The 27551-nt window shown below is 51.4% G+C and overlaps 2 protein-coding genes and 2 long non-coding RNA genes across 8 annotated transcripts in view; 1 reads left to right on the top strand and 3 right to left on the bottom strand.

Moving 5' to 3' along the window:
• Nucleotides 1-597: 597 nt before the first annotated feature.
• Nucleotides 598-17771, bottom strand: Igsf9 (immunoglobulin superfamily member 9). Of its 5 annotated transcripts, none has more exons than XM_021156250.2 (21): nt 17754-17771; nt 14873-15138; nt 14451-14639; nt 9763-9915; nt 8993-9147; nt 8664-8781; nt 7704-7845; nt 7450-7595; nt 7217-7359; nt 5829-5969; nt 5246-5362; nt 4904-5054; nt 4581-4704; nt 4174-4349; nt 3654-3904; nt 3371-3455; nt 3103-3279; nt 2820-2862; nt 1713-2573; nt 1327-1454; nt 598-1094 (listed from the first exon to the last, which is right to left on the bottom strand). In XM_021156250.2, exons 2-21 carry the CDS (start codon nt 14928-14930, stop codon nt 913-915), a joined length of 3540 nt encoding a protein of 1179 aa, XP_021011909.1. In that variant the 5' UTR covers nt 14931-15138; nt 17754-17771; the 3' UTR covers nt 598-912. The 5 variants fall into 5 exon arrangements, with proteins under 5 accessions (XP_021011909.1, XP_021011889.1, XP_021011896.1 ...); XM_021156230.2 differs by lacking the exon at nt 17754-17771 and adding an exon at nt 17159-17723; XM_021156237.2 differs by lacking the exon at nt 17754-17771 and adding an exon at nt 17550-17723.
• On the top strand, nt 16079-25356 carry LOC110289865. The gene is made up of 3 exons (XR_002377376.2): nt 16079-16176; nt 24759-24877; nt 25256-25356. It is a non-coding gene; the product is annotated as an uncharacterized LOC110289865 (long non-coding RNA).
• Nucleotides 21009-24006, bottom strand: Slamf9 (SLAM family member 9). The gene is given in 5 exon segments (XM_021156261.2): nt 21009-21359; nt 21936-22208; nt 22948-22980; nt 22983-23282; nt 23871-24006. Coding segments are annotated over 5 exon segments (849 nt in total). The 5' UTR covers nt 23914-24006; the 3' UTR covers nt 21009-21159.
• Nucleotides 24429-27551, bottom strand: part of LOC110289872 — a 41949-nt gene continuing 38826 nt past the window's right edge. Inside the window, exon 6 of the long non-coding RNA XR_002377379.1 lies at nt 24429-24763. This is a non-coding gene — a long non-coding RNA (uncharacterized LOC110289872). The remainder of the gene's footprint in view (nt 24764-27551) is intronic.

Raw genomic sequence — 27551 nt, 5'->3', positions numbered from 1 at the left:
CCCCCGTTGAGCCTGATATTTAAAAGAACAACAGCCAGTTCCACCCTGACCTTTGACTTCTCTATTCCCCAAAGTCCCACTCAGACCCACAGAATGTCAAGTTTCAGTCCCCTGTGCCTTTAGGGTGTTCCTCTGCCCGTAAGTGGGTTTCCTTCACTGCCACGTCACCTGCTCTGCCTGTTACCTGCTTGTGTGGCTTCTGATCAATTACAAAAGTACCTTTGGCTTTAGTTGCCGTGCCCAGTCTACAAAATAAACTCCGGGCGGTGGACGGCACATGGAAAGAACTCTGAGCAGTCTCCTGTGAGTGTCCCAGGAATCCCCACATGTTTTAAGTATTTACTAAATATTGACTCAAACTGAACTCTTTGTGCCAATGTGATAACCAGCTTACAGCTTTATCACAGAGCGTAGTTGGCCTCAGTGACTAGCGAGAACTCCCCAAGGACAAAGGCATTATCCCAGTGATTTCTCTATTTTCTCATGGCTTCTGGCCTAACAGCCGATCTCTACTGGGCACTCAACAACTTTTTTTTCCTTGAATGACGTGTCCCATTCAGAACCCTCTCTGTACATATCCAGGGACACAAAGAGAGGTGACAGAGAAACGGTTTTCAGACATTTATTATCCACCTGTTTTTAAAAAAAGAAACCTGCACCCACACCATAAACACCACTCGCACGTGTGCACGTGTGCGCGCGCACACACACACACACACACACACACACACACACATCCCTGTTCAGCTCCCAGACTCAATTAAAAAGTCAACACATCCACTCTATACCAAGCTCACTCAAGCCTACCACCAGGCCACCATCAGGGTCTATGACACAGAGAGGTAGGGGCAGTGCCCCAGCTTGGAGCCAAAGTCTTGGTCTCCTTTGCAAATCCACATATGCTAAGCGGGCTCATAGCAGAGTAGCCTGTTCAGGGTAAGAGATGGACTGCTGATAGGCTGGTAGCCGGGCCCTGGTAGCATCCCTGCGTCGGCGGAAAGCTAGGAATTCCTCGCGAAGGGCAGCACAGCGGGCCTCAGGGCCGGCAGCGTGGGTTGGGTTCAGGAGACAGCTCTCCTCTGGAGTCTTGACACCTTCAAGGGGAAGACAGGACTGTGTGAGAAGAGATGCCGTGACTCACTGGCTGAAGAGCTGAGTCCTGAGGCTCCAAAGGGCCTTTGCGTGCAGCACAGGGAGCCTAGGGAACAAGAGACGCTGCAGGGCAGGGAGCCTGAGACTCAGGAATTGCCTGGGAAACAAATAGACCAGCTCAGAGCATGGGAGGGCGGGTGTGGGAGAGCACAGCCAGCTTAGAGGGCCACATACCTAACTCTGGCTCAAGTTCAGGATGGGACCGAGAACTGGCCAAGCCTGGATGCCAGGTCTCTAGCAGCTCCATGTCCCCTGGGAATTCCGAGTCCCATTCATAGTTCTCATCCACAGAGGTGTTCCTCCTGTTGTTATAAAGGACAGGTGGGAAACGTGGGCAGAGGAGTAGCCGGTAACCAGAAAAGTGTGAACCAAACCAAGGGTCCTCTAAAGCAGATTTCACTTCCCGGACCTCAGCAGAACTTCCAAGATAAGGGGTCTTCTGGTCTCAGGGTGGGAGTGAACAATGGAAGGGGAAGAGTATGGGGGTGGGGATAGCGGTGATCTGGAATGACAGGGCAGGGTGGAGGGCCTGGGCAAGAATGAGTGGCTACTGCCTTTACCTTTTGCTGACTGTCACCACATGCTCCCTTCGGGGCCACCTTTCGGGGCCACTGGCCCAGCTGCTTGTGTCTCCTGGAGCTGGACTGAGGTAGCTTCCCCCTGCGGAGGGGGCTGTGGAGGGAGGGCGCAGGAAGGAAGCACTGCCCCTCCCACTGCTCTGGCTGGTGAGGCTACCACGAGGGGCAGCAGAAAGAAGGCCCGGCAAGACCCTCTCCCTCAGAGTCCAATCAGCCAAAGCTGTGTAAGGGGGCTCTGAGGAGACCCCGACCCCCATCAGTGTCCCAGGAAGCACTGCCTTGAGATTTGCAGGAGGTGAGTCAGGTGGTGGAAGGAAAGATGAGGTGGGGCAGGGCTGACTATCCATGAAATCTGGAGGCGGAGCTGGCGTGGGCTCCTCAAGAGGTGGCCAGTCCCCGTCCACATTCATCTCTCGGAAGAAGGGTAGGCTCAGGTACTGGAGCAGGGGTCCTGGACCTGGTAGGGGGCTAGGCACGGCTGCAAGAGGCTGCCCCACAGGGCTGATGTCTGTAATGCAGAGGGGTTGTGGGACCCCACTGGGGCTGCTACTGCTACAGTCAAAGGACTGGGCCAAGCGTTTAGCTGAGGTCCGAGGTTCTGAGCGCTCCAGACATAACTTTTCTTGTGAGGGGGCCACAGTGGGTCCCATCACAAAGCGCCCATCTGGGCCCCTGCAAATGGGCTCTAATGGTAAGGGTCCCCGGCCAAGTGGAGAATCCGGGTGAGGGCTAGGCGGTCGGGCAGGCTCCCCCCAGAGCAGACTCTGGCGTAGGCTGGGAACTGGGGAGCCTTGGAGCTTGAACTTGGTCACGCTGTCAGGGCTGCCTGAGCCAGGAGCAGAGCTGAAGAAGGACAGAAGATTGGGGTCTGGCTTTGTGAGGTTTGTCGCACAACAGGGCAGAGCTAGGGAGAGCAAGCAAGGGCAGGCAGGGCCAGGTGGTGGGCGTGGAAGAGGAACGGTATAGCACTAGTCCTGGGGGTCAACACACGCTTATTCCCACTTCCCTTGAATTTCCAATTTCGTCTGAAGGTAAACATGGGAAGCGGTGGGAAGATAGGAGTTAGCCACAAAAGGTAAAGGGACTTACTGTGAGCCTGACTTCCCACGTGGAGAGAAGATCAGAGGTGGATCTGTAAGGACGGGAGAGCAGCAAGTGATCTGGGTAAAGAGCCTCCCCAGCCCCGGGGAATGTAACCCTCAACCCCATTCCCAACTAACAGGAAAGGAAGGATGCTGCTCCAGGACCATGCAAAAGGGACAGACAGCTGGTGGGTGGCCAACCCTTCAAGTGGCCTAGGAGTACCTCAGGACCCCGGTGATGAGGGTGGAAGGGAAAGTGCAGCCTAGGTAAGGCGAGTGATGGCACCTACCCTGGCGCAGACGTTTTCGGTGGCGTCGGGCAGCCCTGCGCCGATTCATCAGGCAGGCAGCTAGGATGCTCACAAGGACCGCCACGCCCAAGAAGCAGACTCCACCCACAACACCAGCCAATACAGGCTGGGGCAGGAGACCTGGTAGCTGTGTGCGGGAGGGGTACACCTCCAGGCCTGGGCAAAGGGACGGGGCGAGAGGATCAGTGGGCGGAGAATCCTCATAGGACCCCCAGCAACTTTCACCCTCCCCACACTGGGTTCTCACCAGAAGTGGAGATGTTAGCTACGTTGCTGGGGTCACTGACGTAGCTATCAGCAAAGGCCACGAGGCGAAACTCATAGAGAACGTCCTGGGAATTAGAGGTGGAGGGCCATGGAGCAGATCAGGACCAGCACTGCCCACCATAGTCCCTTTTGTGAAGACTGCAGTTGGGAGGTAAGAATGAGGTAGGACAGGAGGTGAAAATGGCCAAGTCAAGATGAGAAGACGGAATTCGGAAAGAAGAGGAGACTGGCCCTTCCCTCGCTATGTTGCCTCCAGCACGCACCTTGATGAGGCCAGGCACAAGCAGCTGGATTTCTGTGCCCGCCACACTTTGGTCCAGGATCTCCCAGCTTTGGGAGCCTTGCCGTCCCTCCAGGATGTAGCCATCCAGTCTCCCAGGGATGAGTTCTGGGGGATCCCAATGCAGAAGTACCCCCCGGGGTGTCCTCACTGCCACCAAACCTCTAGGAGGGGACAGGGGAGGTGGTATCTCTGTTGGAGGAAGCCCAGGGGCAGCCGGTGTGGTCGGAAGCCCTAAATAGAACAGGGAGACAGACAAGTGAGGGATAGGAGGGTTGGGAGTCTCAGAGTCCTGCATCCTGTCCCTCCACCCTGTCATTCCCCAACCCCAAATACCCACATATTCTGCTATAGCATTTCTGTATCCTATTTGAACCCCAAGCTGCTCAGCATCTCTGCCCCATCCCCCAGGCCTTCCCATCCATCCTGCCCTTCCCCACCCATCCCATGCATCCTGCACTTCTTCATCCTTTTCTGGTCCGACAGAGCTGGGGACCTCTTACCTTCTGGTATAGATAGGACAATCTCACTGAAGGGCCCACTGCCCAGCTTATTCTGAGCAAGGACACTGAACTGATACTGCGCGTGAGCCTGCAGCCCTGGCACTAGGAGGTGTGTAGCCCCGATAGGCACAGCCAGAGATACCCAGTCATGGTGGGCTCGGTCAGGACGCTTGGCTCTGGGGGATATAGGAAGATCTCATCAGCAAGGAAGATTGGGATGGTGTGGGGTCCAGAGAGCCAACCTCACCCCTCTGCTCAACCACCACAGTCTCAGAACCTCAGCCCTGAATGTTAAAAATCTATGAAAATGAGCCAGAGAGCTAGCATGTGGCTAGGCATAGAGAGGGATGGGAGAAAGGGCAGAGGGCCAGGTAGGTCCAGGGTGAAGTCAGGAACGGATCACTCACAGTGGGGTATACCAGACACTGAATCTCTGCAGATAGCCACCATCAAAGCCAGGCTCCCAAGAGACATTGGCACCCTTGGGTAAAGGTACCACAGACACATTGGTGACGACATGGGGGCTGGTGCCTGGGTAGGGGGAATGGAGGGAGGGAGGGTGATCAGGACCCTGAGGTAGGGCTAAGGAAGAGTAGTTGGAGATTTTCTTCTCCACCCATTACCTTAGGGGAATCCCATACCCACAAACCCCATCTATACACCCCCCCAAAAAACAATACTCCCATCTTCCTGTAGCTCCCCAGCCCCAGCCCACTCCCGGGCCACTAACCTAGCACGTATACATTGGTAGAAGTGGTCACATGGGCTACAGCATTGCTGGCGCTGCATTCCCATCGTCCCTGGGCCTCCTTGGTCAGGGGTCGAAGGACGAGGCTGTTGTTGCTGTCCACCTGGGCCTGGCCCTGCAGCCCCCGGCCCACCTACAGAACCACTGGTCAGCCCTGAAGACACAGGCAGCCACCCCTCACCAAGGGGGCCACTCATCTCTCCAAGTAACCTGTGCCCCTCCCCATGTTGCCTGTGACAGCCTGAACCTCCTTTCCAAAAACACAGCCAGGGAAAGAGTGGGCACGGACCCAGGTAGAGCTGAGTCAGGACCAGGGAGCCTTACCTTGGCCCAAGAGACAATAGGAGGAGGGTCTCCCCGGGCGGAGCACGGGATGAGTAGCTCCCGCCCTACTTCTTGGAAATATTCTTCCTTGGGCTGGTCTATAAAAGCCGGGGGAGCCTGCAGGCCAGATCTGTATTGGGAGGGGCCTCTTTCACAGCCTCTCTTCCACCTCTAAGCTTTGCTGTCCCCCATTCCCAGGTGCCTGTCATAATGTCTTAGTCTCCTTCTCCATCTCTTAGTTCTGTGTCTTTGCCCCCAGCAGGTAGGACTGCTGGGTAATGGCGGGCTGGAGCAGGACTCTCTGAGATAGCTCTACAGATCATCCTCTCTCTCTCCCCTTTGCTCTATTCCCTGTGGGACTGAGACGAGACAGATATCTCATTTCGTGAATGTGTGCGTGACTGATGTCCTACTGCCCAGTATCATCTCTGTGTATTCTGCTGGCTGTTGCTATGACTACTGCAAGAAACAGACGGTAGGAGCCCCTCCCACAGCTCTCTGCCTCACTCCACCCTGCCGACATGGTTCAGAACACACATTCAGCCACCTGGCCATACCACAGCAGGTTTGCTGTGAGCCTCACCTTGAGCAGCACCCGGGTCACAGGGGAGGGTCCAGCAGTACCAAGACTGTTGTAGGGGGTGCAGGAGTATTCTCCCAAGGCATCCTCATTCCCCAGGGCAATGATGAGGGAACCTTCTGGGCCCAGGGACCAGCCAGGGAACTAGAGGGCAGAGGAAATGACAAATAGAGAAACTTAACAGAGGTAAAGCTGGGGTGGGGAGAGGCAACTCGAGAGAAGAGGAGAGACAGGAAACTCTTTTCAGGAAATCAACCCATCGGCTCTGGGTCTTGGCCTGACCCTCTCTCTGGATTCTGGTCTTCCACTTCTGTCTGTTCCATCAGGGGATGTGAGACTGTGACAACACAGCTCGGTGTCACTCCCAGAGAATAGTGTGAACGGCTTCCCTCAAGTTGAGCCATGTGGATACTCTGACTGTCCCTCTCGGCACTCCATTGCTAAGTTCTGCATCTCCCAATCCACTTCTATAAGAAAGCCTCCCCTTCTCCTAGATGAAGTGTGGCCCCTCACTCTCTGCATCTAACTTGTCTGTCATTCTGGACCGAGCAGGAAAGCTTTGGCTCTGTCTTGCCTTGTTTTCAGGCCCTCTCTGGTTCAGACTGAGTAACCGTTCACCTGGACTCACACTGGCCGCTTCACAGCCTTGGGGCTCTGCTCCTAACAACTCCTAACCACAGTCCTAACACCACAACACCACCGCCAAAATTCACTGCTGATTTTTTTTTTTTGAAACTTTCAATGGCACATTCACCCAATGCTACAACTTTACAGCCCCAGAGACTCTCAGTTGGAAAGACACGATGCCTCAAAGAATTGATAGTCTCCTCAGACAAACAAAAGATCCCAATCAACTCGGAATGAGGTCATGTTAAGCTGGCACGCAGTTCTTCCTCTAGGACACAACCTGTCTTTCCAGCCTTTTCTACACCTCTCAAGTCCTTACAGGTGCCAGCTGCGGCTCCCCCTCACTGCCCGATTCATCACTTCGTCAGCACACTGTACAGTGGCCGGCCTCTGCAAAGGGATTTCTGCATGGAATGACAGCTCACTCTTCAAGACCTACCACCTCACCAAAGGCCCAGGACCTGTTACTGGTCTATCCTCAACCGGACCTAAAAACAAAAGCCTTGTTCCTTCCCTGGCCCGACAGCAGAGTCTCTGTGGCAGCTCTGCCTCAAGGCAACACTCCAAGGATGGACACTTCTTCTGGAGAAATGGATACTTCTTCGCCTCACCTCCACAGTCACTGCCTAACACTGGCATCTGGTAAGAAACATGTTTCCCAACCATAGCGCTGAATTAAACTCAGCCTCCCACTGAGCTGCAGCTGGCCCTCTGACAAAAACAACACCTAGCCAAGACCTTCATCCCCTGTCACAAGCCTGTACCTTGTCCAGCTGCAAGGCCTGTCCGTCTTTGGTCCAGGTGACAAACAGTAGTGGGGGATTAGCACGAACCGGACACCGGATCACCCCCCGCATGCCAGTGGGCAGGGGTGTCTCGGGAGGCATGACTGTCACCTGGGCTGGGTCTGGAAGAATGCAGAGACAAGTTGGAGGACAAGGTCATCAGTCTGTCTCAGTGCAAAGGAGCAGGCTGGGGAAGGAGCATGGGGACTTACAGAGCACAGTGAGATAGGCAGAAGCTGAGGGTGGATGCAGAAAACCATTGCTGGGAACACAGGTATAGTGGCCGGCATCATCAGGCTGAGTGGCTTGTAGCCACAGGCTCCCATCTACCAGGATGCGCACTCGAGACTGTAAGCGGCTGCAATATGGTATGTGTGAAGAGGAACCTAGTCCTTAGACAAGGAGCACTCCCAGAGACTACCCATCAATCCCCTGCCTCCACTACCCAAGAGATAGGTTGTCCTACCTGATATGGAAGACATTGACACCATCCTGGAACCAGCTGTAGGTGAGGTTAGCAGGGTATGCCTCAGCTCGGCAGGCCAAGGAAACATCCTGAGAGGAGTTGACTGTACAGTTGCTGGGGGGCACCACAATGACAGGGGGTCCTGGGAGAAGTACCAAGGTAGAAAGGTGTCCTCAGCCCATTCCGGAATTCCCAGAACCCTCGGGGCCTTTCTACACCTCTTCCTGGTTCTGCCCTTTGTAGTCATGGGCCAAGTTGCTACAGGACCTTAAGGACCCGAATTGGAATGTGTGATAAAAGCCCATCCTGTTCCAGAGGCCACTCGCTTTTCCAAGTCTGCCCTGTTTCACGAGGCATGGCAGGTAAGCCTACCCACCCTGATTTCTTCTGCTGAGAAACTGTATGTGCAGGAGGGTCCAAGGAGGTCAGAAAGGGAGGTGAGACTTCCTGGTGGGCCTTCCTCATGTCAGGGTCTCTGGCTTTAACTGTATTACCCAGGGCTGTACTTCTCAAGTACCAAGGAGAACGATACTGCAGTGGGTCATCAATTAATTGGTTCTTGCCCACAGGCGCTATGAAGATGGATGTCTGCCTTGCGTGCTTCATTTGCCTTTCCTTCCAAAAGGAAGAGCTCAGCACACATGGGCGATATGTCAAAGTCCTGGGAGAGGTTGCTAGGAACCTCTGTTTTTTTGAGATCACAAAACCAGGACTCAGGAGGGTCCCACGATTCATGGGCTAACCCTTAGCACCCCTTCCTTTCCACTGTAATGCACTGCTGGGCACTAAGCTGACCGTTTCTTCATCCTTTCTCTCACCCTACAGGGGTCCCTCAAATATGAGCCTCCTCCCAATCTTCCGTGTACTCACCCCCTCACTCCCCACCACCACCCACCCCCGTAGAGATCATGTCTTCTACTATAGGTGGCCCGGTTCCCCTGCCCTTCCACCAAAGTGCACCTAGCACCAACAGCTGGGTGGCGTGGGTGATGCTGCCCTCGGAGCTGGAGGCTTGACAGGTGTAGTCTCCAGCGCTGCCTCGCTCCACCCGACGGATCCACAGTGTTCCATTCTGCACCTAAGTAAGGAGTCTTTAAGGAAAAGCCCTTCCTGTTTGGTCAGCCTCAGACCCTGAAGTTCCAGAGCTGGCCAGCAGAGGGAGACAGCACCTCAACCTCGGGGAAGCCGATGGAAAACCCCTCCCTCCTCCGACCCATCCCCGGGCTTGGCTTCTGTTCCTCTCCTGCCTTCTTCCCCTTTGGTCCTCCCAATCCAGCTGACCCACTCACTTGCACCTGACCCTGGCCCTTGCCAAGGTCTTGTCCTCGGAATTTCCAAGTCACATAAGGCTGAGGGCTGCCACGGGCCACACAGCGCAAGGTAACCGCCTCCAGCTCCTTCACTTCTAGAACTAAGGGAGGTGTCTCCTGGAACTGAGGGGGCGCTGTGAGGGAAAGAGGCATCAGGGGCTGCCAGAAAGGCTATCATCCCACAAAGCAGAGTTCAAAAGCCACGGAGAACTCCTCTCAGAGCTGGAGGCTCCCGGGGTACACAGGAATACTAGCCCAGGGTCACCTGTCTGCCAGGACCATCCCAACACTGCTACACGCTGAACACAGGCTGCATGCTGAGAGCTAGGGGGGAGAGCTGAGTGCCCAGGGCAGTCTGGGAATCAGAAGGGGCGGGTCTTAGACTCATCACACGCTGCCTCTACCTGATTCTCTGCCTCAGTCTCACCTATGAAATGGGAACGATTACAACTGCCTCCCTTTTAGTGGAGAGGGAGAAACTATGCACGGGTGAGCTGCATCATTCAGGGCCCAATATACCTTAACTATGACCTTGACCAAGGAGTGAAAGTTCCCGACTCAGAGCCTATGGGCTGATTGGATTTTATCTGAAGAACTGAGGGCGTGAGGGAGGGCAGAGGTAAGAAAAAAGCCGTAAATGAGCTAGCATGGTGAGCACATGCCAGGATGGGTAGGGCACAGTACTCGCTCATTCCCTTCACTACCACATTCTCCCCCCTCCCATCACCACCTGCTCCCCAACTTCATACAATTGACTGTCAGGTGCACCCAGGAGCCGTTGGCAAAATCCTGTTCAGGGCTGTGTTGGTCCAGGAAGAGCACACGGCACTCGTACCAACCCTGGTCTTCCACCCGGAGCCCCTCAATCTGGAGAGATGCTCCTGTCTGCAGCCGGACTCGTCCTGTGAGGAGGGAAGTCCTGAATCAAGGGTGCTGAATAAAGGAAGGGGCTCTGTAAAAGCCTTCCAGTCCTGGTCACACTGGCCATTCCCAGAGGTTGAGAATAGGTCTGTCATCCAAGAGTGAGGGCCTCCAGAGCAGCAGAAGGAAATGAGGCCATTGAGGGCAGAATGCTATGTTTAGCTGAGACCCAGACCAGACCAGAAAAACTCAAGGCTTCTTGAGTGGACCAAATGTTGTGCTGAAATACTCTGTATTTCCCGGACTGTTCGAGGAAGGAGCGAAGAACCAGCATTTGGTCTCCTACAAGATTCACCATCCCTGAGGTACTTTTTAAGACCAAGATATAACTTCTCTGGGGATACTTCTGCTTTTAGAGGACTCTGTCCCTGAAATCGCTAGCCGTGTTTGGGGCCCTCCCAGGGACCCATACCTCATCTACCAAAGCCTGTAATCTCCCAGAGCTATTATCAGCGGCCTAAGCGTCTTAGAGTGGCCAGAGTCCAACCCAGGCAGGCAGCAGCGTCAGCAGCCTCCCCAGCCCAGCCCAGCCCAGCCCCTCTACGCCCCAGCTGACTGACCACATGCAGCCCCACAAAGCCACACACCACAGCACAAAAAAGACCTTTCGTTCCCAGCATCCATAGCAGACCACTAGGCTGACTGAGATGTGCTCGCCCAGTCCCTCAGGACCCTCCTCTGAGGGAACCTGGCACCCTGACAGCCTGAAACATCCCTAGCAGTGCAGTCTACGTGAGTAAGGTGTTTGCTTGGCAGCCCCAAAGTACCCAGGCTCAAGTCCAGCTCAGCCACATGCTCCTTTGAGCAAGTTACTCAACCTGTCAATTTCAGTTTCCTCAGTCAAAATAAGAGAGGGAGAAACTGGGATGGGGTGGAAGGCAGGAGATGATGCAGGGGAGGTGTGTAGCACCTGGCACCGCTGGAGGCTTGCATAAAGTCTGTTACACGAATAAGTAAGATGCATCTTCGAAACCAGAAGCCTACACTCAATCTGGGCCCCACCCCTCATCTGATAACGTATCACCTCCGTTTCTTCTTCTACATCAGTGAACTGCACCGACCACCATGCATCAGGCTGCCCGAAGAGGAGCCTGGCTCAACCTGGATTCCTGTCACCGTCTGCCATTTACTGACTTGTTACATCTTGCAGATCCCACCTCCTAAGAATTAGTATTTCCCTCCCTGCCATCTTCCACCTTAGAGCCCCGCAGTGTCTCTCACCAGGGTTATCCAGTGGCTCTGTACCCGCTACACTTAGCTGTTGCCCATCTTCACTTTGCCCTTTGGTGTGAACGAGTGGTATTTTCTAAAATTCACAGGACAGGCAAATATAACTCCCAGATGATGTACCTGTTCAGCACTCGGCCCACCCCAGCCATCCCTGACAGTGACAGTAGAAATCCTCGGTATTACCCACTCCTCCAAGTTGTTTCCACTCTACTTCTAGGGTGGCCAGAAACTCAGCCTGTGTGCTCCTTGAAGCCACGGGAAAGATGAGAGTCATAGATCTAGGGTAGCTACTGAGCTTAGTGGTCAGTGATCGCTCAGTTAGTCCCTGGGGTGTGGCTTCTTTAGAATGGGTGGGCCTACTTATAAGGCTAGGTGTATAATCCCCACCCAGGAGATAAAAATGGCCCACCCAGGTAAATATTTAACAGAATACCCTTCCTCAAACCTGCAGGATTCCTCATTCACCTTACTCTGCCAGACCACGGAGCCGAGCAGAGCCCAGACCACAGCCTCCTCCAGGTCCCACAAGATAGGCACTTTCATCATGGTGATCTCTGAGCTCCAGAGAGAAGACAGAAAGGCTGAGCACTGAAGACGAGCTGTGTAATATTAGACACTGTCACCATATTTAATCCTCCCCAACATCCATCACCGATGAAGGCACTGACGTTAAACTTCTTTCCAAAATCACGCAGCTATTAGGAGATCAAGCCGGGTCCACCAAGGCAGAGCGTTCTCCGCTGAACGCTGCCATTAGAATCCACTGATGTTCAGGGCACTGAGAACAATCTCTGATTCCATTCAGGAAATGTCACCAGCTAACAATCCTCATGTCCGTTAGCCAGAATACTCGGGGCAGCACGTTGTACAAACCAACTTCCCTAGGAGGTCCAGAAAAAGCTGCAGTGTTTCAAAACAAGGTGACCAGAGTGGCAGTCCTGTGACTTCCTGCGTCCTGAACACACCTCCTATAGACCTGCCCTCTACCTACAAGGCCAAACCTAAGGGATATCAGACCTGCCTACATGCAGCGCCTGAAAAGGAAAGAGTCTGATCTCTCGGGCTCTGAAAAGGCAAGAAGCCCACACTAAATGTAACCATGAACACAGACAAGTGTACGTCCGTCCACAACCGAAGTTCAAATCACAACTGTGATTGTGCCCACATACTGCACTATGAAGCCAGGGGCATGAGGAGACCTTCTGGGATGATGTAGCGAGGCAGACAGCGTGGAAGGATCAAAGACAGAAAGGGGAGATTAGTAGAGTCAGCTCGGAACAATCAGAACTGATTCACCAAGCAACAAAGCAACTTAGTGCCGTCAGAAAGCACAAGTCCACCTGCTTTGCTGGGACATCCCTGAAACTCCCAGGAGACACAGTCCAAACGCCAGTCTCACAGATTCAGACACTGCCTGTCCCCAATTCCTTTCACACCACCCAAATGCTATGCTAAATGCTTTAAATATAGTAGCTGATTCAATCTAGCAGTCCTAGATCTCTCTATATTGCCTTTGACCACTTCCTTACTAATTTACATATCCAGGATCCTCTACCCCACAGCTTCTAGAGCCCCCAAAACCAGCTTTGCCTTCAGTGTGGGTCCCAGGGCTACGAATCCCCCATATTCTAGGTCACCGCATTCATGGCGGTCCCAGGCCATCTCCCCTCCACTTGCCCACAGGGTTTATGACAGAACAGCATTGTCCTCGGCAACCTCCACCTCCTGTTGCTTAGCAACTGCAATTGTGAGTCCCCTGCACAAAGGCCAGAGAGGCCCCTTCTGAACTATGAAGCAATAAAGGGTTAATGGGCTTAGAGGCCTCCCTCTGGGGTCTTCACCAAAGCAGGACCCTTGTGGCTGCTCAGGAGCTACAGGCCACTCAGGGGCAGGATTGGGAACAAAGGCTAGAAGTGGGGCGGAAACACAAAGGTTTGCAGGCTAGAGAAGATCCACAGGTAGACAGGGAGTTAGCCATCTCTTAGCTTGTCTGCTCAGAGCCCAGAGCCGACTGATGCTGGGGCAAAGGCAGAGTCCCACGTCTCCCAGGTGGAGTCTGAAGGAAAGCCCTTTCCACCTCTCCTCCACTCCCCCTACCCAACCCCTGCCTTGCCTCAGCCTGGCAATAATTTGAATTTGTCCTTCTTTAGCCCCGCAGCCAAAGCCCCCTGGGCACAGGCAGGCACAGACAGGAAGGCCGGCTGTGCCTGTACCAATTCTCTCTCCTTCTGCTAATTGGGGCCCCCTTTCATCAAGTCCCCAGGGCTTGTGTAGACACACACACTCCCGAGTAGGCTGTTTGCCAATAACTGCCCCCAGTTTGAAAATAAACTCTCTCCTGCGGGCGGGCACCTGCCAGCACCTCCTCCTCTCTCAGCTCAGCCAATCCCAAGATTTCCCTCAGGATTCAAACCAGAGGCAGAAAAGGTACCCCAACAACATCTTCCCAGGTGGCCTTTTCTGGGTTTCAGTTCTGAAAATAAAACACCATCTCTTTCTTGCCCAGCAGCCCAAATCCATCGTTAGGGCCTCCCACAGGCACTCTGAGACGTTATAGTAGTAAGTCGCTCAGATTAAGGCTCCATCCAGTATTAAGAACAAGCTAGGGTGCAGTAGAAGACTCCAGGGAGACCCATACAGTATGCCTCTACTGTAGCCTCTGGAAACAGAGACCCATCCCATCCTATCTATGCCTATACCTTTGGGGAACTGAACTGGAGTCTGCTCCAGTAACCCCTGTCTGTGTCCATGCTCTCTGCAGCTCAGAATCAGTCTATGCTCCTCATACCCAAAGAGCCCACATCCCTACCCACTCTGCTGTCCCTTTAGCCCACTCCCTAAAAGCCTGGAACCTCCAAACTGGCATTCTGGTCGGCAGGGAAGGGGATGACATAGAGTGGCAGATAGTAGATCCAGAGACGAGCATAGGGTTGAGTGGGGCAAACTCTAGAGGATCAAGATGGAGTCTGGAAGGTTGCATGAGATGAGGGTCAAACAACCAGCAAGTTAGGATGGATACTTGAAATACAGCTGTCGCGTCTCCCATGCAACACGCCATCCATAGCTAAAAGAGCAGAGCTCTAATGTGTGCATGCATCGTGTATAAACAAATGAGTCAATCCCTCAATGGATGAGCACGACGATGGGGGGGGGGGATAGCAGGGCCATGCTTGCTAAGCAGTCAGAGCAGCAGAGCAGGAGATGAGATCGGAGAGGGCACAGAGCAGCCTACTCAGCCCACCTTCTGTTGGCGACACTCCCCCTCCCACCTAAGGACAACTCTTACCCACGTAATCGGGGTCAATTCGGGGAGAGTAGAGGCCGAACTGGATGAAGATGGGAAGCAGGAATCCAAAGCGCAGCCACTCGATGACATGCAGAGGGGGGCGGCCAGCTGGAGGCAGCAAGTCACAGCCCAGCACTGCACTCTCCCCAGCCCGGCCCACCACAGAGACCACCTCAGGCTTCCTTCGACCTATGAGGTGGGTAGCACGAGGGAACAGCAAGGGATCAAAATGAGATGCGGGAGGGGGAAGGCGACATCAACATCTCTCAAGTTTTCTTAAGACTTTGCACGATTGGGGGAAACCCCAACCTCTCTGAGCCAGCCCTAGCCCTCTCCTACACTCAAATTCTCACAGATAACCCCTTGCGGAAGTCATATCCCGGGGTAACACAGAGTTGTTGGTTCCCTGGGGTCTGGCTCACCGTCAGCCCCCTGGCTGATGATCAGGCTGAGGACGGTCAGACGGAGACACCAAATCATAGCCCAGCTGGCCTGCTTGCCCGGCCCCTCCTATCCACAGGAGCCCAGATGGAGGGGCCGGAGGAATGTCCGCTGCCCGGCAATCCCAGAGAGCATCAGTCGAGTTCTGATCCGCCTCAGGCAACCCGTTTCAGCTCTCACTCTTCCAGTTGGTGCCTAGCTCACTCAACACCCGAGGGAGCTGTTCCTGTCTGGAGGGCCACCAGATCTAAATGCAAAATATAAGGCAATGTAACAGAGTTGGTCAGAGGAGGAGCACAGAACAACGCCCTGGTCAAGCAAGGCACAGGGAACTAAAAAGGAGGGTAAGAAAGGGACCCGCACAGAGACCAGAGGGATCTTTTGGGTGGCACTGCTGGAGATCAACTCTAGGGCTTCATTCCCGCCAGACTCTACCACAGCCACGCTCCTAGCTCCCAAACCAGAGATCTGAAAGCCCTGGGATTAAAGCTAGGATGGGAACATCAGAGAGCATGAGGGTGCTGTCTGGTGGAGGCTGCACAGGTTAAGGACATGGATCCTAGGAAAAGCAAGAGAATTCTGGGAATGCCTGGCAAGTGTTACAGTGTCCTTAGCAAAGTGAGCAAAGAGAACTAGGGGTTCCTCACACAAGAGGAAAAGGATTTATCAGGAAAGTCCTGGAGATGAAGACCATCACAGACTAGACCCTCAACCTTTTCCTTCCTCCTGATATCAACAAAGCAACAAATAGCATATTCTCTCCCTCTCCCTCCCTCTCCCTCTTTCTCTCCTGGTCCAACCAGTGAGGATCCTAAAGCTCTTAAGCAGAAACAGATAGCTAGTCTAGAGAAAATCTAAGATAGAATCTAGCCCCTTACCCACACCCCTTTCCTGGCCCCATTCCCCATTCTCTGTGGGGAGCCCTGGAGCCTGTCTCCACTCAGTCCACACTGCTTCTGGCAGTGAGTGAGTCAGGGGCTTGGGAGAGGAGGAGCTTGTCTTCCCCACCTGCTGGAGGCTGGGGGATTGGGAGAGGGAGGTAGCATCCTCCAGGTCTGGACAGATAGATCCGGGGCTGGCAGCTGTAGCCACTTTCTTTATGATGCTGCCAGACACCCTGACTTAGTGCTTCACCCTAATTACTCCCACACACTCCTCCTCTAGTATCCTGGGGGTACCAGGATTTGCCAGGCCCTTCCTTCCCTAACCCTAAAGGCCTGATCTGGAAGAAAACAAACATGCTTTGGAGTCCCCACAACACAAAAAGAACCCTGGAGCGTAGAAGGTAGGCACTCCCAACCAGCACCACCCCCTCAGCGTCTAAGGCAGTCACAAAGGACCAAAGGGCCCTGACCTGGGCCTGGCAAACCCAGGTGGACTCTGCTCTGCGGCCTCCACCCTCTTCCTGGCCTCCCACAATTCAGCAGTGTCTGCAGAATACCCTCCACAGGGCAGTATCATCCCTGCCTCTCTGCATCATGTCCCCGTATGCCTGCCTCCTGGTAATCCCCTTGCCTTCTGCTGCACCCAGCCAGCTCTCCCGGATTTCCCTAGAAAGCCTTCAAATTGTACCATATAGAAGCCATTCTTTTCTGGCTCTACCAAGAATCTTGGTGATTCTACCAAGAATGCCTGGTGACCAAGGCATCCCCAGATTTTACCCCACTTTTCCTGGAACCCTTCCAACTCCTCCTCCCCATCCGTCCTCGGTCCTTTCGGTCTTCCCATCCAGCACTCCTCCTTTCTCCCAAGACTCCCATCCCAGTCATACACTTTTCACAGTGTCTGCAAAATTCCAGCTTCTCACACACTAATCTCCAATTGCAGCAGGTCTTCGCACTCCTGCTTGGCCTCCTCCAGAATTCCCCATTTGCCCTCCCCCCAACCCCCCAACCCCCCAACCCCGCTCTCCCGGGAATCCCCTACCCCCCTATCCTCCCCAGCTCAGCCCACAATACACTTCTGATAGTCTACCACAACAATTCTCTTTTCCCTCGCATTCTCTGGCTCCTGGAACACCTTTCTTTTGGAACCCGCCAAGAACTCCCCCTACATTACCTCTAATACTCTTCCAGATCTCGGGGAACCCCCGCTTACCCATCAGTAATTCCACTTCGCTTCCAGAACTACCCTAGTTCTGCTCCCCCAGGTAATTTCACTTCTCTCTAGAGCTCTCCCGCTTCCCCCTTTTCCCCCATAACTCCACGCTGCTCCCCTTGTCCCCGTCGGCACCCCATTTCTACCCTCCAGGACACCCCCACCCTCACCTGCTCTGCACAGCACAGCTCTGCTCTCGCAGCCACACAATAGGGGGCGGACCCGCCTCCCCGCCTTAGATGCCCCGAGCGCCTCCCGTCGCCCTGGAGACCGCCAATCCCCCTCCCGCGGCGACCAATTGGAGCCAACAGAGGCCGAGCAAGGCGGGCGGGACCCCCGAGCCGCCTGGGAGTTGTAGTTTCGAGAGAGAAGGACGCGGTCGCACGTGGGCTCTGGTCGCCCCCTCGTGGAGCTCTGTACAACTAAGCGGGGAAAGGCTGATCGCCGCTTCCCGCCTCGCGTCAGAGGGACTAATGGGTCAGACAGATCGGTGCACCTAGGACCGCAGGAGCCTACCTACTTTGCAGGCTGCTTGCATGCCCTCCTTCCTTTATAACCTACCTGTGGCCTTCTCCCCTTTCTGAACAAGCGTGCCACAAAGGAGGCATCGAAGGTTGAAATCTGAGCCAGCGGCAGGAGCACTTGGAGGAAAGCACGACTCCCCGCCCCCTCCCTGGGGATCCACCCAAGTCTGGGGCCCATCTGATCACCTCTTCTATCTTTATCCCCACCCCCACCCATTTCCTCTCGCTGGACTGGAAATACCTGTCTGTGTTGGCGAGCTCCCAGCTTTTGCTCAGGCTCCTCCCTTGTGTGTAGCTTGCTGAAGGCTGAGCTCCTAGGTTGGGGCTGCCAGAGCTTCTAGCACCAACAACCTAGAGAAATAAGCCTTGGGGGGGGGGCGGGGGGGGGGAGAAATGACTGACAGGCACCCTGACAGCGTAGATCGAAAGAGAATGGACGGAGTATCTGATGCTTGCAGGGTGCCAGATCCTGGGGTAGGAGCATGGCTTACTTTATCGCTCGTGTAATCTGCGCTGAGACCCCGCGAAGTGGGTGCAGCTCCCTTTATTAGTGAGAAAACAGCGGCCAGACCAGACGGAGGAACTTGCCCAAGATTTCCCAGCTAGGCACATTCAGGACCCGCGTTCAGATCCAGCGGAAGTCACTACTAGAAAACAGATGCTCCCTACGCGCTCCTCAGCACCGGCAGCCACGTCGTCACCCCTTGGACACTGCATCCACAGGCAGAAATAAAGCTGCCCTCAGAAATCTGCTGTAGGGGTGCAGGCTTGCAATTTGCTTTCCCACCAAATTCATGTGAAATTGTCTAGATTTATGCCCCAAGTGAGTTCCTCCAGAAGCCCCCCATGGTAGCAACATAGTACTGTCCTTGCCACAGTCTGACTCCCGTAAAACTCATATTGAAATCATGGTCGGGAGCGAACCCTTAGGGGAGATTTTAAGCACACAGATCCGATCCCAGTGCTGAGGTTGGCCTTCCATCTCTAGTAAGTCCTGAAAGTGGACTATTCTTCTAAGTGTGAGTGCCCGGGTGTTTTGAGCCACAGTAAGAACTTGTACTAGGGGCAAGGAGGCTGGAGCAGAAGCAGGTCTTTCCTACTACCCCTGTCTTAGGTAGTGTTTGCAGTGCTGTGAAGAGGCGCCATGACCACAGCAACTCTTATAAAGGAGAATATTTCATCGGGGCTGCCATACCGTTCGGAGGTTTAGTCCATTATCATCATGGCAAGAACCATGGTGGCAGTTTGCATTCACCTATTCCAAATGGCAAGTAAGAGTGTCTTACAACATACTGCCACGTTACTATCCTGGCTTCCGAGGCTACACTTGCTTCCAGGTTTCAGCCTGTTTTTCCAGGCTGTTTTGGGCTTTCTCTGTCCAAAGATTGGCTCTGAGAAGAAAGGGTTCTGCCAACTGCAGGGAGATCCCTGGACAAGTCACACAGGGACGATTTGTTTCTCTATGTATGCCAACTCCTAAAAGACATGAGACATGGGCTGTCCCTCTCTGTGAAAAAAAAAATGGATACCAAGTGGTTTTCCCAGGCAGACCCTCACCTTGCAGTGGCACCTGCTATGACAGAAGTTGAAGTTATAGACCTTTATTGAAGACAGACTGGTCAGAACCTAAAGGAGACCCAGATGACCAGCCTCGGCCCAAGGACTGTTTTCTAGAGAGACAAGAGTCCTGGCCCTTAGAATATCAGTTTACCGTCTTAGGAGTGCATTGGGGGCTAGTTTTTCAACCTCTACACATAAGTTCCAAGAGATCCCATCTCCTTCACAGAAACCCAGGGAAGATGTTCTTTGTGCACATGGACTTGGCTTCTGAATCTGTCTCCGACTCCTTGAAGAGCCTCCTCTTAGATTGCCCTAGTAGTCCGATCATGTGCCCTGCTTTCCTGAAGGCCAGGTACCCTTGGACTCCATGGTCCCCCGATGCATCTTCCTATACCAGAGACTTCCTGTTCTTACTCTTGGAAGACACTTTGGAGAGCAGCATCCTCCTCAAAGACAGGAAAGACATCCTGCCTCATGGCTCTTTACCTACCCCTCAGGTACCTCTTCCAAGGCTCTGCAGGGATCCCAGCCCATACCAACTTGGTGGAAACATACGAACTTCAAGAAGCTACTACACCTATGTCTTCCTTTCGATTATGTGGTCTTTGTAGAATTGAACTACGGCTCAGTGGATGATGGATAAACACAGTATCCCAGACCAGGGGAAATGACAGAGCGAACCCAAAATCTCCTGAGATCTCACCCAGTTCCCTCCTTGGTGTATCTTATATCAGTCACCTCCATTGATTTATTTATTACTCACCCTGTCCTATGGATTAAGTAGTTTCTCTTAAACCTGCTCCTCCCCTGAACCCTGGCAGCCGCCTAAGTAAAATACATACGATCTGATTTGGGGAAAAGTATGTGATCAGCATGTCAGATCTAGAGCTATGGAAAAAAGCAAGAGCCAACGAGCTCTACATTGACCCAAAATTCTAATCAGAAGGCCCATCAACTCAGACAGGGTCTCTCTGTGTAGCCCCCTGAATATCCTGGAATTCAATTGTAGACCGAACTGGCCTTGAACTCAGAGATCTGCCTGCCTCTGCCTCCTAAATGCTGAGATTAAAGGTGTGCACCACCACACCCAGCTAAACAGTGTCAGCCTTAACTGAAAGTCAAGAATCCAAGATCTTGGCAATGGATCCAGCAAGTTGTCACTTCTACCAGGTCAGCAGCAGGGCTCAGAGTAGCTGGCATCAGGAAGATGACAGAGATCACCAAGCTCAACTATAACCCAGAGAAGGACTGAGCAGGGGACCCTTCCACCTTCTAGTGAGACGGGTTCTATGTAGACTTGGTACACTGGGTAGGAGTTAAATTTGCAGCCAGAATAAAGACAGAGCAGGAAAGCAAAGAGTCTTAGATGTAACACTTATGCAGAGTTCTAAATGAACTGCTATCATTTAGGACTCACAAGTTCAATTAGCTGAGAAAGTCTCTCTGTGTAGTTTAGAGTATATAAGACTTAGGTTGAAAAGAGTACACATGGAGCAACCCATGGCCCCAGCCGCATATATAACATAGGATGGCCTTGTCCAGCATCAGTGGGAAGAGAGGCCCTTGGTCCTATGAAGGCTCAATGCCCCAGTGTAGGGGAATGCCAGGGCAGAGAGACAGGAGTGGGTGGGTGGGTAGGGGAGCACCCACATAGAAGCAGGGAGAAGAGGGATGGGATAGGGGGTTTCCAGAGGGGAAACCAGGAAAGGGGGAAACATTTGAAATGTCAGTAAATCAATCAATTAAAAAAAAAAAAAGACAGGATGCATGCAGCACAAACAAACATTTCACTCTAATAGACTCATTTCCCCACCCAGAGGCAAGCCGGAGAAGGCCATGGGCTTCAGTAAAAATGCCGAGACAGGTAGGAAGGGTGGGAAACAGATTTTTCCTGGACTGCCCAGTGCAAACAGAAGCATCAAGCACAGGTGCCCCATAGGGGTAGGGACTTGACTTTATTTCCAGATGGTGTCTCTCAGGGAATTTTGCCCTTTTAGATGTTGAACTCTGATCCCCAATCCCACCAGTCCCCCAGAGAATTTCCCTAGAGCCTGAAACAAAGCTCAGAAGAGGACCCCAAAAGCCAATCAGACGGGAGTAGGGCCAGACTTCCCCTTCTTCCTCAGTTTGATTCGGTTTCTCTTGAGTTTCCTCACCCTTGGCACCTCATAGCTTTTCTGGGCTCGGAAGAGGCAAAGTCCCACAGTTAGAATTGCCAAGAGTAGGAGAAGGAACAAGCTCTTAAGCAGGAAGCAGAACATTGAAGGCTTCTCCGGATATCCAGGATCTGGGATAGGAAGAAAGGGAAGATGTTCAGTAGAAGAGTGGTGATTTTAGTGGACAGATATCTACCTTGAGCTTCTCAGAAAGGCTCTTGGGTTAATAGCTCACATCTTGTGGCAAATGTTTCTAGAAATACCTGTTCTGTGCACAGACGCTCAAGGACTGAAATCGAGCTATCAGTCTCAAGCCAAGCACAGAAGAGTCCCCTGGAAATCCAGAGCAATTGACAAACTGGAGACACTCCCCGATCCAGTGGCAAGCATCTGCAGGAGAGTATTATGATCTAGAGTCCTGGTATGTTCCTTAAAACATCTAGAGAGATGGCTCAGCAGTTAAGAGCACTGACTGCTCTTCCATAGGTCCTGAGTTCAAATCCCAGCAATCACATAGTGGCTCACAACCATCCGTAATAAGAGCTGATGCCCTCTTCTGGGGTGGCTGAAGACAGCTACAGTGTTCTTACATATAATAAGTAAATCTTAAAAAAAAAAAAAGTTACAGGCATGGTAGAGAGAAAGAGGTAGTGTTCGAAGGCACAGGACTTGCACAGGCTCAGGAATGGTGTCTTGGGCTTTGGTACCTGCACAGAAGGACCCAACAGAGATGCGACGGGAACTGATTTTGCTGACGGGGTTGCTGACCCTGCAAGTATAGGAAGGAGCTTTGTCACCAGGCCTCCAGGATGTACTGAGGACAGAGCCTTCATGGGATGTGTTAGTGCTGTCCTGTGATGGAAGCCAGATGTAGGTCACGTCCATGCCTGCTCTCTCTATGGAGCACATCAGAGATATATTACAGACACCTTCCTCTGAGATGTTAGAGTTCACAGTGATGTGGGGCTTTGACAGCCTCCCTAAAAGAGAAGAAAACAGACCCATTGAACATTCCTGAGTTGGGTCTGTTTTCCTAGTCTCTCAAGCCTTGGGTATTCTTGCTATCTTGAGAGGTATTTATTATTTATTATAATATGATTTATTATTATTTACTCAAGCAATAAATAAGCAAAACCAAATAAAACAACCGCATAAATTGTGGTTGCCGGGTCCTGAGGATCTGCTGAGACAGATACCCAGCCCTGGTACCTTCTGACATCACTCTCTTAGCTTTACACCCTCTTACCTTCAAATCCTCTTCTATCTCACTGATTACACAGTATAGTATCACCCCTCCCCCTCCCAAAGACCTTTACATTGTAACCATCTCTCCAAGACCCAAAGTAGATTCAGTGTGGCAGGTGAAGAAATTTTGTTTCAAGTAGGGAAAAAATGTTTATTAATCCTCAAACCACTCAGGGGGATAAAGGCTTCGAGAGCTGTTTATCTAGAGCAATCTCCTTGGTGAAAAAGAGCCCTTTAATGTTCTATATACCATCTTTATCTTTCTTACTGCTTTGGGCACCTCCATGGAAACAGCCTCAGTGCCCAATGCCTCCTTGTTCCTGTTCATTCTCCCTGTGGCTGAAGCTCAGGCACTGGAAGAGACCACACTACAAGCAGTCTGCCTTCCAGTTTCAGCCTCTTAAGGCTTACCTCAGCTCCGGAGCTTCCATGCCAAGCTCAGGAAAGCCAGAATAAAGGGAGTCTTAAACTCACGGTAGACACGGAGATGGTAAGACTTCGTGACTGGGATGTCTTCAAGTTGACTTGGGCGTTGTAAAGCCCTGAGTCTTCCCAGGTCAGATTGCTAATATGCAGGGAGTAGCTGGACTCAGAGATGCTCACTCTGTCCCGGTAGCGAGGATCCACTGCCATGATAACGGCTGGCTGTCCATTTTTGCCTGGCTTCACAATGGCAATGTTGTTTTGAAAGAGCCAGTCTATGTGCTTAATTTCTTCATTGGATGGTATTTCCAGAGAGAGGCTGATAGACTCTTGAAGGACACCAGCCACTTCCTCAAGATCCTCATCATCTCCAGAAAACCCTTTGGCTGAAAAAGAGATGCATACAGCCTGGCCGATATCTCTTGGTGGCTGCAGTTAGGTAACAGAATAGCTATGACTCATCTGCCTCTGAGCACCTTCTCTAGCTTCATGCACCATCGTAGGGCTCTCTAGCTACCTCTTGTAGTTCTAGATTTCCACTGCACCTGAGTTGATCGGGGATCTGGGAGGGGGTGGGCCCGGGGAGGGGAAGAGATGGTCCCCATTTATCTCTTCACCATTTCCCTTCTTTTTTGTCCTGGAACTGCAACCCCATACATGTCACCCAGATATCCTCTCTCATCCTGCTCAGAGGCCATAACCCACTCCTTGGAGTTCAGAGTAGAAATTCCCCCAACCTAGCCTGAGATTCAGCTACATCACATCTAGGTATGCACTCAGCACAATCCACATTAACGTACAACAGTGATACATGCACACACATGTTTATTGCAGAGCGAGTCACAATCAGCCTTTGGTGCCCATCAACAGAAGGGCTGACACATTCATCCCCAAAGGAAGGGTCTTGCCAGCCTAAGGCCAAGTAGAACAGAGGATATAAAGACAGTCTTATACAGAAGCAGGGAGCCACTCACCTTCCTGAAGCAGCAGCAGGAGTGACCATAGAAGGGCCCCCATATCGGAGCTCTTGCCTGGGAAGAGTGACTTGGTCAGCTGACTAGGCTGTGGAAACACAAGCTGGTAAGGGGTCCATAGAGGCAGAATGACTGGTTGACACTGGCAGGAAGGAGAGAGGGAAATAATTCTCCCTCCAACTTCCTCTTTACACATTAAATTCCTCCCTGGCCCTCATGGAAAGACGCCTCTCCTCCGTCTAACAGTCAGGTGATGTAAGCCACTGTCTCAGATTGCCCATCCCCCAAATCTCACTTCCTAATACAGACTTTGACTTTTCTATCTCCAGCAAGCTGCATGCCCAGATCCCGTAGAAATCACATATGCATGCGCTTCGCGCTACCCAGCTGTCGGCCCTCTGAACACTCTCGCCCACCCCCTCAGTATTTTCTATGCTGCTGTGATCTTTATCTCCCCTGAGAGAGTCTATCTTTTATTTCCTCTGTTATGTTTCACTGTTCCTAGCCCCTGCTAAACGCATCTTCATGGCATTAGAAAAGATGAGCGTGGGAAGTCTTCTATTTAAAGCTATTTGTATTCCCATTTGTGATGCTGTCTTCCATCCACCTTTCTGCTTTGCCTGGTGTCTGCAAACAGTTTTGACCACTCAGTGCTAGTGCCATCTGATTCAGTGGCATGAGTGGTGCAGACTAGTCCCCGGAGTGTCTGAACATCAAGTCTTCACTGGGAACTTCTGGTTGGGCACAGAAGACACCTGCAAACCTCCAGTCTGCCACCTTGGCCAAGGAGCAGTGAACTCAGGAGCAGGTATAGCCCTTCCACACTGACAGATTTTCGTAGTCGCGGCCTTTTCAGCTACACTTGCTTTTCCTTCTCCGTCTCTTCAGGCTCCCTATAGGAGTAGAGATTAGACATGACCTGATGAGAACTATGGGTGCTCCCCAGAGATGGTGCCACATGTGTGCAGAACTTCCCAAGCCAACATCCACCAAGTAGGATTCACTGGGTGAGTACCCTTGTTGCATGAAATGTCAATGTCAATAGTACTGAGGAGAATGTGTGTTACACAGAGCAACGGCAGACAGGTTGACATAAGACACCTTTGTGATGGGCTGGGGGTCAGCTCTGGGATTGGTGACTAGCAAAAGCCATCACTTCCTGAAGTCCTCTTAGTTTGAGTAATGAAAGTCTTTTACAGGAGCAAAAGTCAGCACAGCTAGCTGGCCCCAGGGGTTCCTGGAGGCAATGAAGTTGACATCAGCAGGGTTCCCAATGCCAGGAATGGCTGGAGCTGTCAGCAGCAGCATCTCTCAGCTCCTCCTCAGGTTTTTGTTTGTTTGTTTGTTTTGTTTTAACGTAAATCCTCTCACTTTGTCTTTTGAAGATGTACTGTTCCATCTGGAAGACAAGATTGGTGCCACCTAAGAGGGTTCTTACTGCAAAGAATTTGAGGACATCCTCCTCCACTGGCAGTATATCAAGTGTTCCAGAAACTATGTGAATTTGTTTTTTGTTTTTGTTGTTGTTGTGACATGAATTGAGAGGGACATCACATAAACCCTCTGACTAGACAGCAAGATAAGGCTGATTCTCTCTTAAAATACTGTTTCAGGTCAAGAATAGTGGCACATACCTTTTAATACCAACACTCAGAGCAATCCTCCAGCAATCACATAGTGGCTCACAACCATCCGTAATAAGAGCTGATGCCCTCTTCTGGGGTGGCTGAAGACAGCTACAGAGGTAGGTGGATTCCTCTGAGTTCCAGGCCAGCCAGGGCTACATAGTGAGACACTGTCTCAAAAAGAAAACAACAATAATAATGACAGTAATTTAAAGAAGGGTGTAAATTAGAGTTGTTAATGTCATGGAAAGATTTTAAACCATTCAGATTATCAATGTTGATCAATGATATAGAGAAAATCAGATTTGAGAAGGATTATATAGAATTAAGGTAAGAAAAACTTTCCTCAGAAGAGGAGCCTTTATCCTATGTACACTCTTGGTAGAGAGATGGATGGTTTGCTTTATGTTACATATTTACTTGATACAATGTAGAATCTCTTGGAAAAGGGTCTCAATGAAGGATGGTCTACACTGAGTTAGCTTGTGGGTATGTCTCTGGGGTTGACTGACATATGAGAATCCAGCCCACTGTAGGCAGCACCATTCCCTAGGCAGAGGTCCTGAACTGTATAAGAAATAAGCACAGGCAAAGAAGCAAGCATTCATGTATTCGGTTCCCTCTGCTCTTGACTGCATGTGTGATTGACTAGCCATGTATGTATTCATTTCTTGTTAGTCTGATGTGATCTTCTCAGGCTCCTGATACTGTTTTCCCTGCTTTGATAGACTGAATCCTGGAATCATGAGCTACAAAAAAAATTACAAAAACAAAACAAAACAAAACAAACAAACAAACAAAAACCTGTTTTTTCTCCAAGTTTCTTTCTGTTAGGATATTTTATCACAATAACAGAAATGAAACTAGAAGTAGAACTGAAACTAGTGGAAATGTAAATTAATTTGAGTCACTATGTAAATCAGTATGGTGGTTCTTTAAAAAAAAAAACTAAAAATAGAACTATCATATAATCTAGCTATACCATTCCTGGGCAATATACTCAAAAGAATCTAAGTCAGAAAGAAGCAGTGATCCTGCACATTCAAGTTTACTGCAACTGTATTCACAGTAGCTGTTACGGAGTTAGTCTAAGTGCCCAGCAACAGGTGAATGGATAAAGCAGATATGTTGTGTATACACCATAAATTTTATTCAGCCATAAACAATGAAGTTAAGTCATTGATAGGAATGGAAATGGAATCACAGATAATCATGTCAAACAAAATAAACCATTTTTTTCATATGCAGAGTCTAGATTTTTTTTTTTTTTGAACTCATGATAGTGAAAGGAAGATACATAAGATCAGGAAAGAGAGACTGGGGTGGAGACAAGAAAAGGTACTAAAGAGCAAATTCAAAGTACGTTACACACACATATGAAAGTATTGCAGGAAACCCCATTATTTTGTAGAACATACACTAATTTTAAAAAGTTAAAAAGAAAGGACCTTGAGTTGGAGAGATGGCTCAGTGTTTAAGAGCACACACTGTTCTTTCAGAGAACTCAAATTTGATACCTAGAGCCCACACATCAGGCAGCTTACAACTATCTGTAACACCAGCTTCAGGTGATGCTGGATACCCCTCTGAACTGCACACTCTCACACACACATACTCACATGCACGCACACACACGCACGCACACATATATAGTAAGTGAATTTTTAAAAGAAAGTGGGAAGGAAGGAAGGAAGGAAGGAAGGAAGGAAGGAGGAAGGGAGGGAGGGGAGGGGAGGGGAGGAGAGGGGAGGGAAGGGAAGGGAAGGAAGGAAAGAAGGAAGGAAGGAAAGGAAGGAAGGAAAGAAGGAAGGGAAGGAAGGAAAGAAGGAAGGAAGGAAAGAAGGAAGGAAAGAAGGAAGGGAAGGAAGGAAAGAAGGAAAGAAGGAAAGGAAGGAAGGAAGAAGGAAGGGAGGGAGGGGAGGGGAGGGGAGGAGAGGGGAGGGAAGGGAAGGGAAGGAAGGAAAGAAGGAAGGAAGGAAAGAAGGAAGGGAAGGGAAGGAAGGAAAGAAGGAAGGAAGGAAAGGAAGGAAAGAAGGAAGGGAAGGGAAGGAAGGAA

Source organism: Mus caroli, chromosome 1 (assembly GCF_900094665.2).
Source record: "Mus caroli chromosome 1, CAROLI_EIJ_v1.1, whole genome shotgun sequence".
NCBI classification, from domain to species: Eukaryota; Metazoa; Chordata; class Mammalia; order Rodentia; family Muridae; genus Mus; species Mus caroli.
The sequence above is the reverse complement of the archived record's forward strand: the minus strand, read 5'-3'. Positions and strand labels throughout refer to the sequence as shown.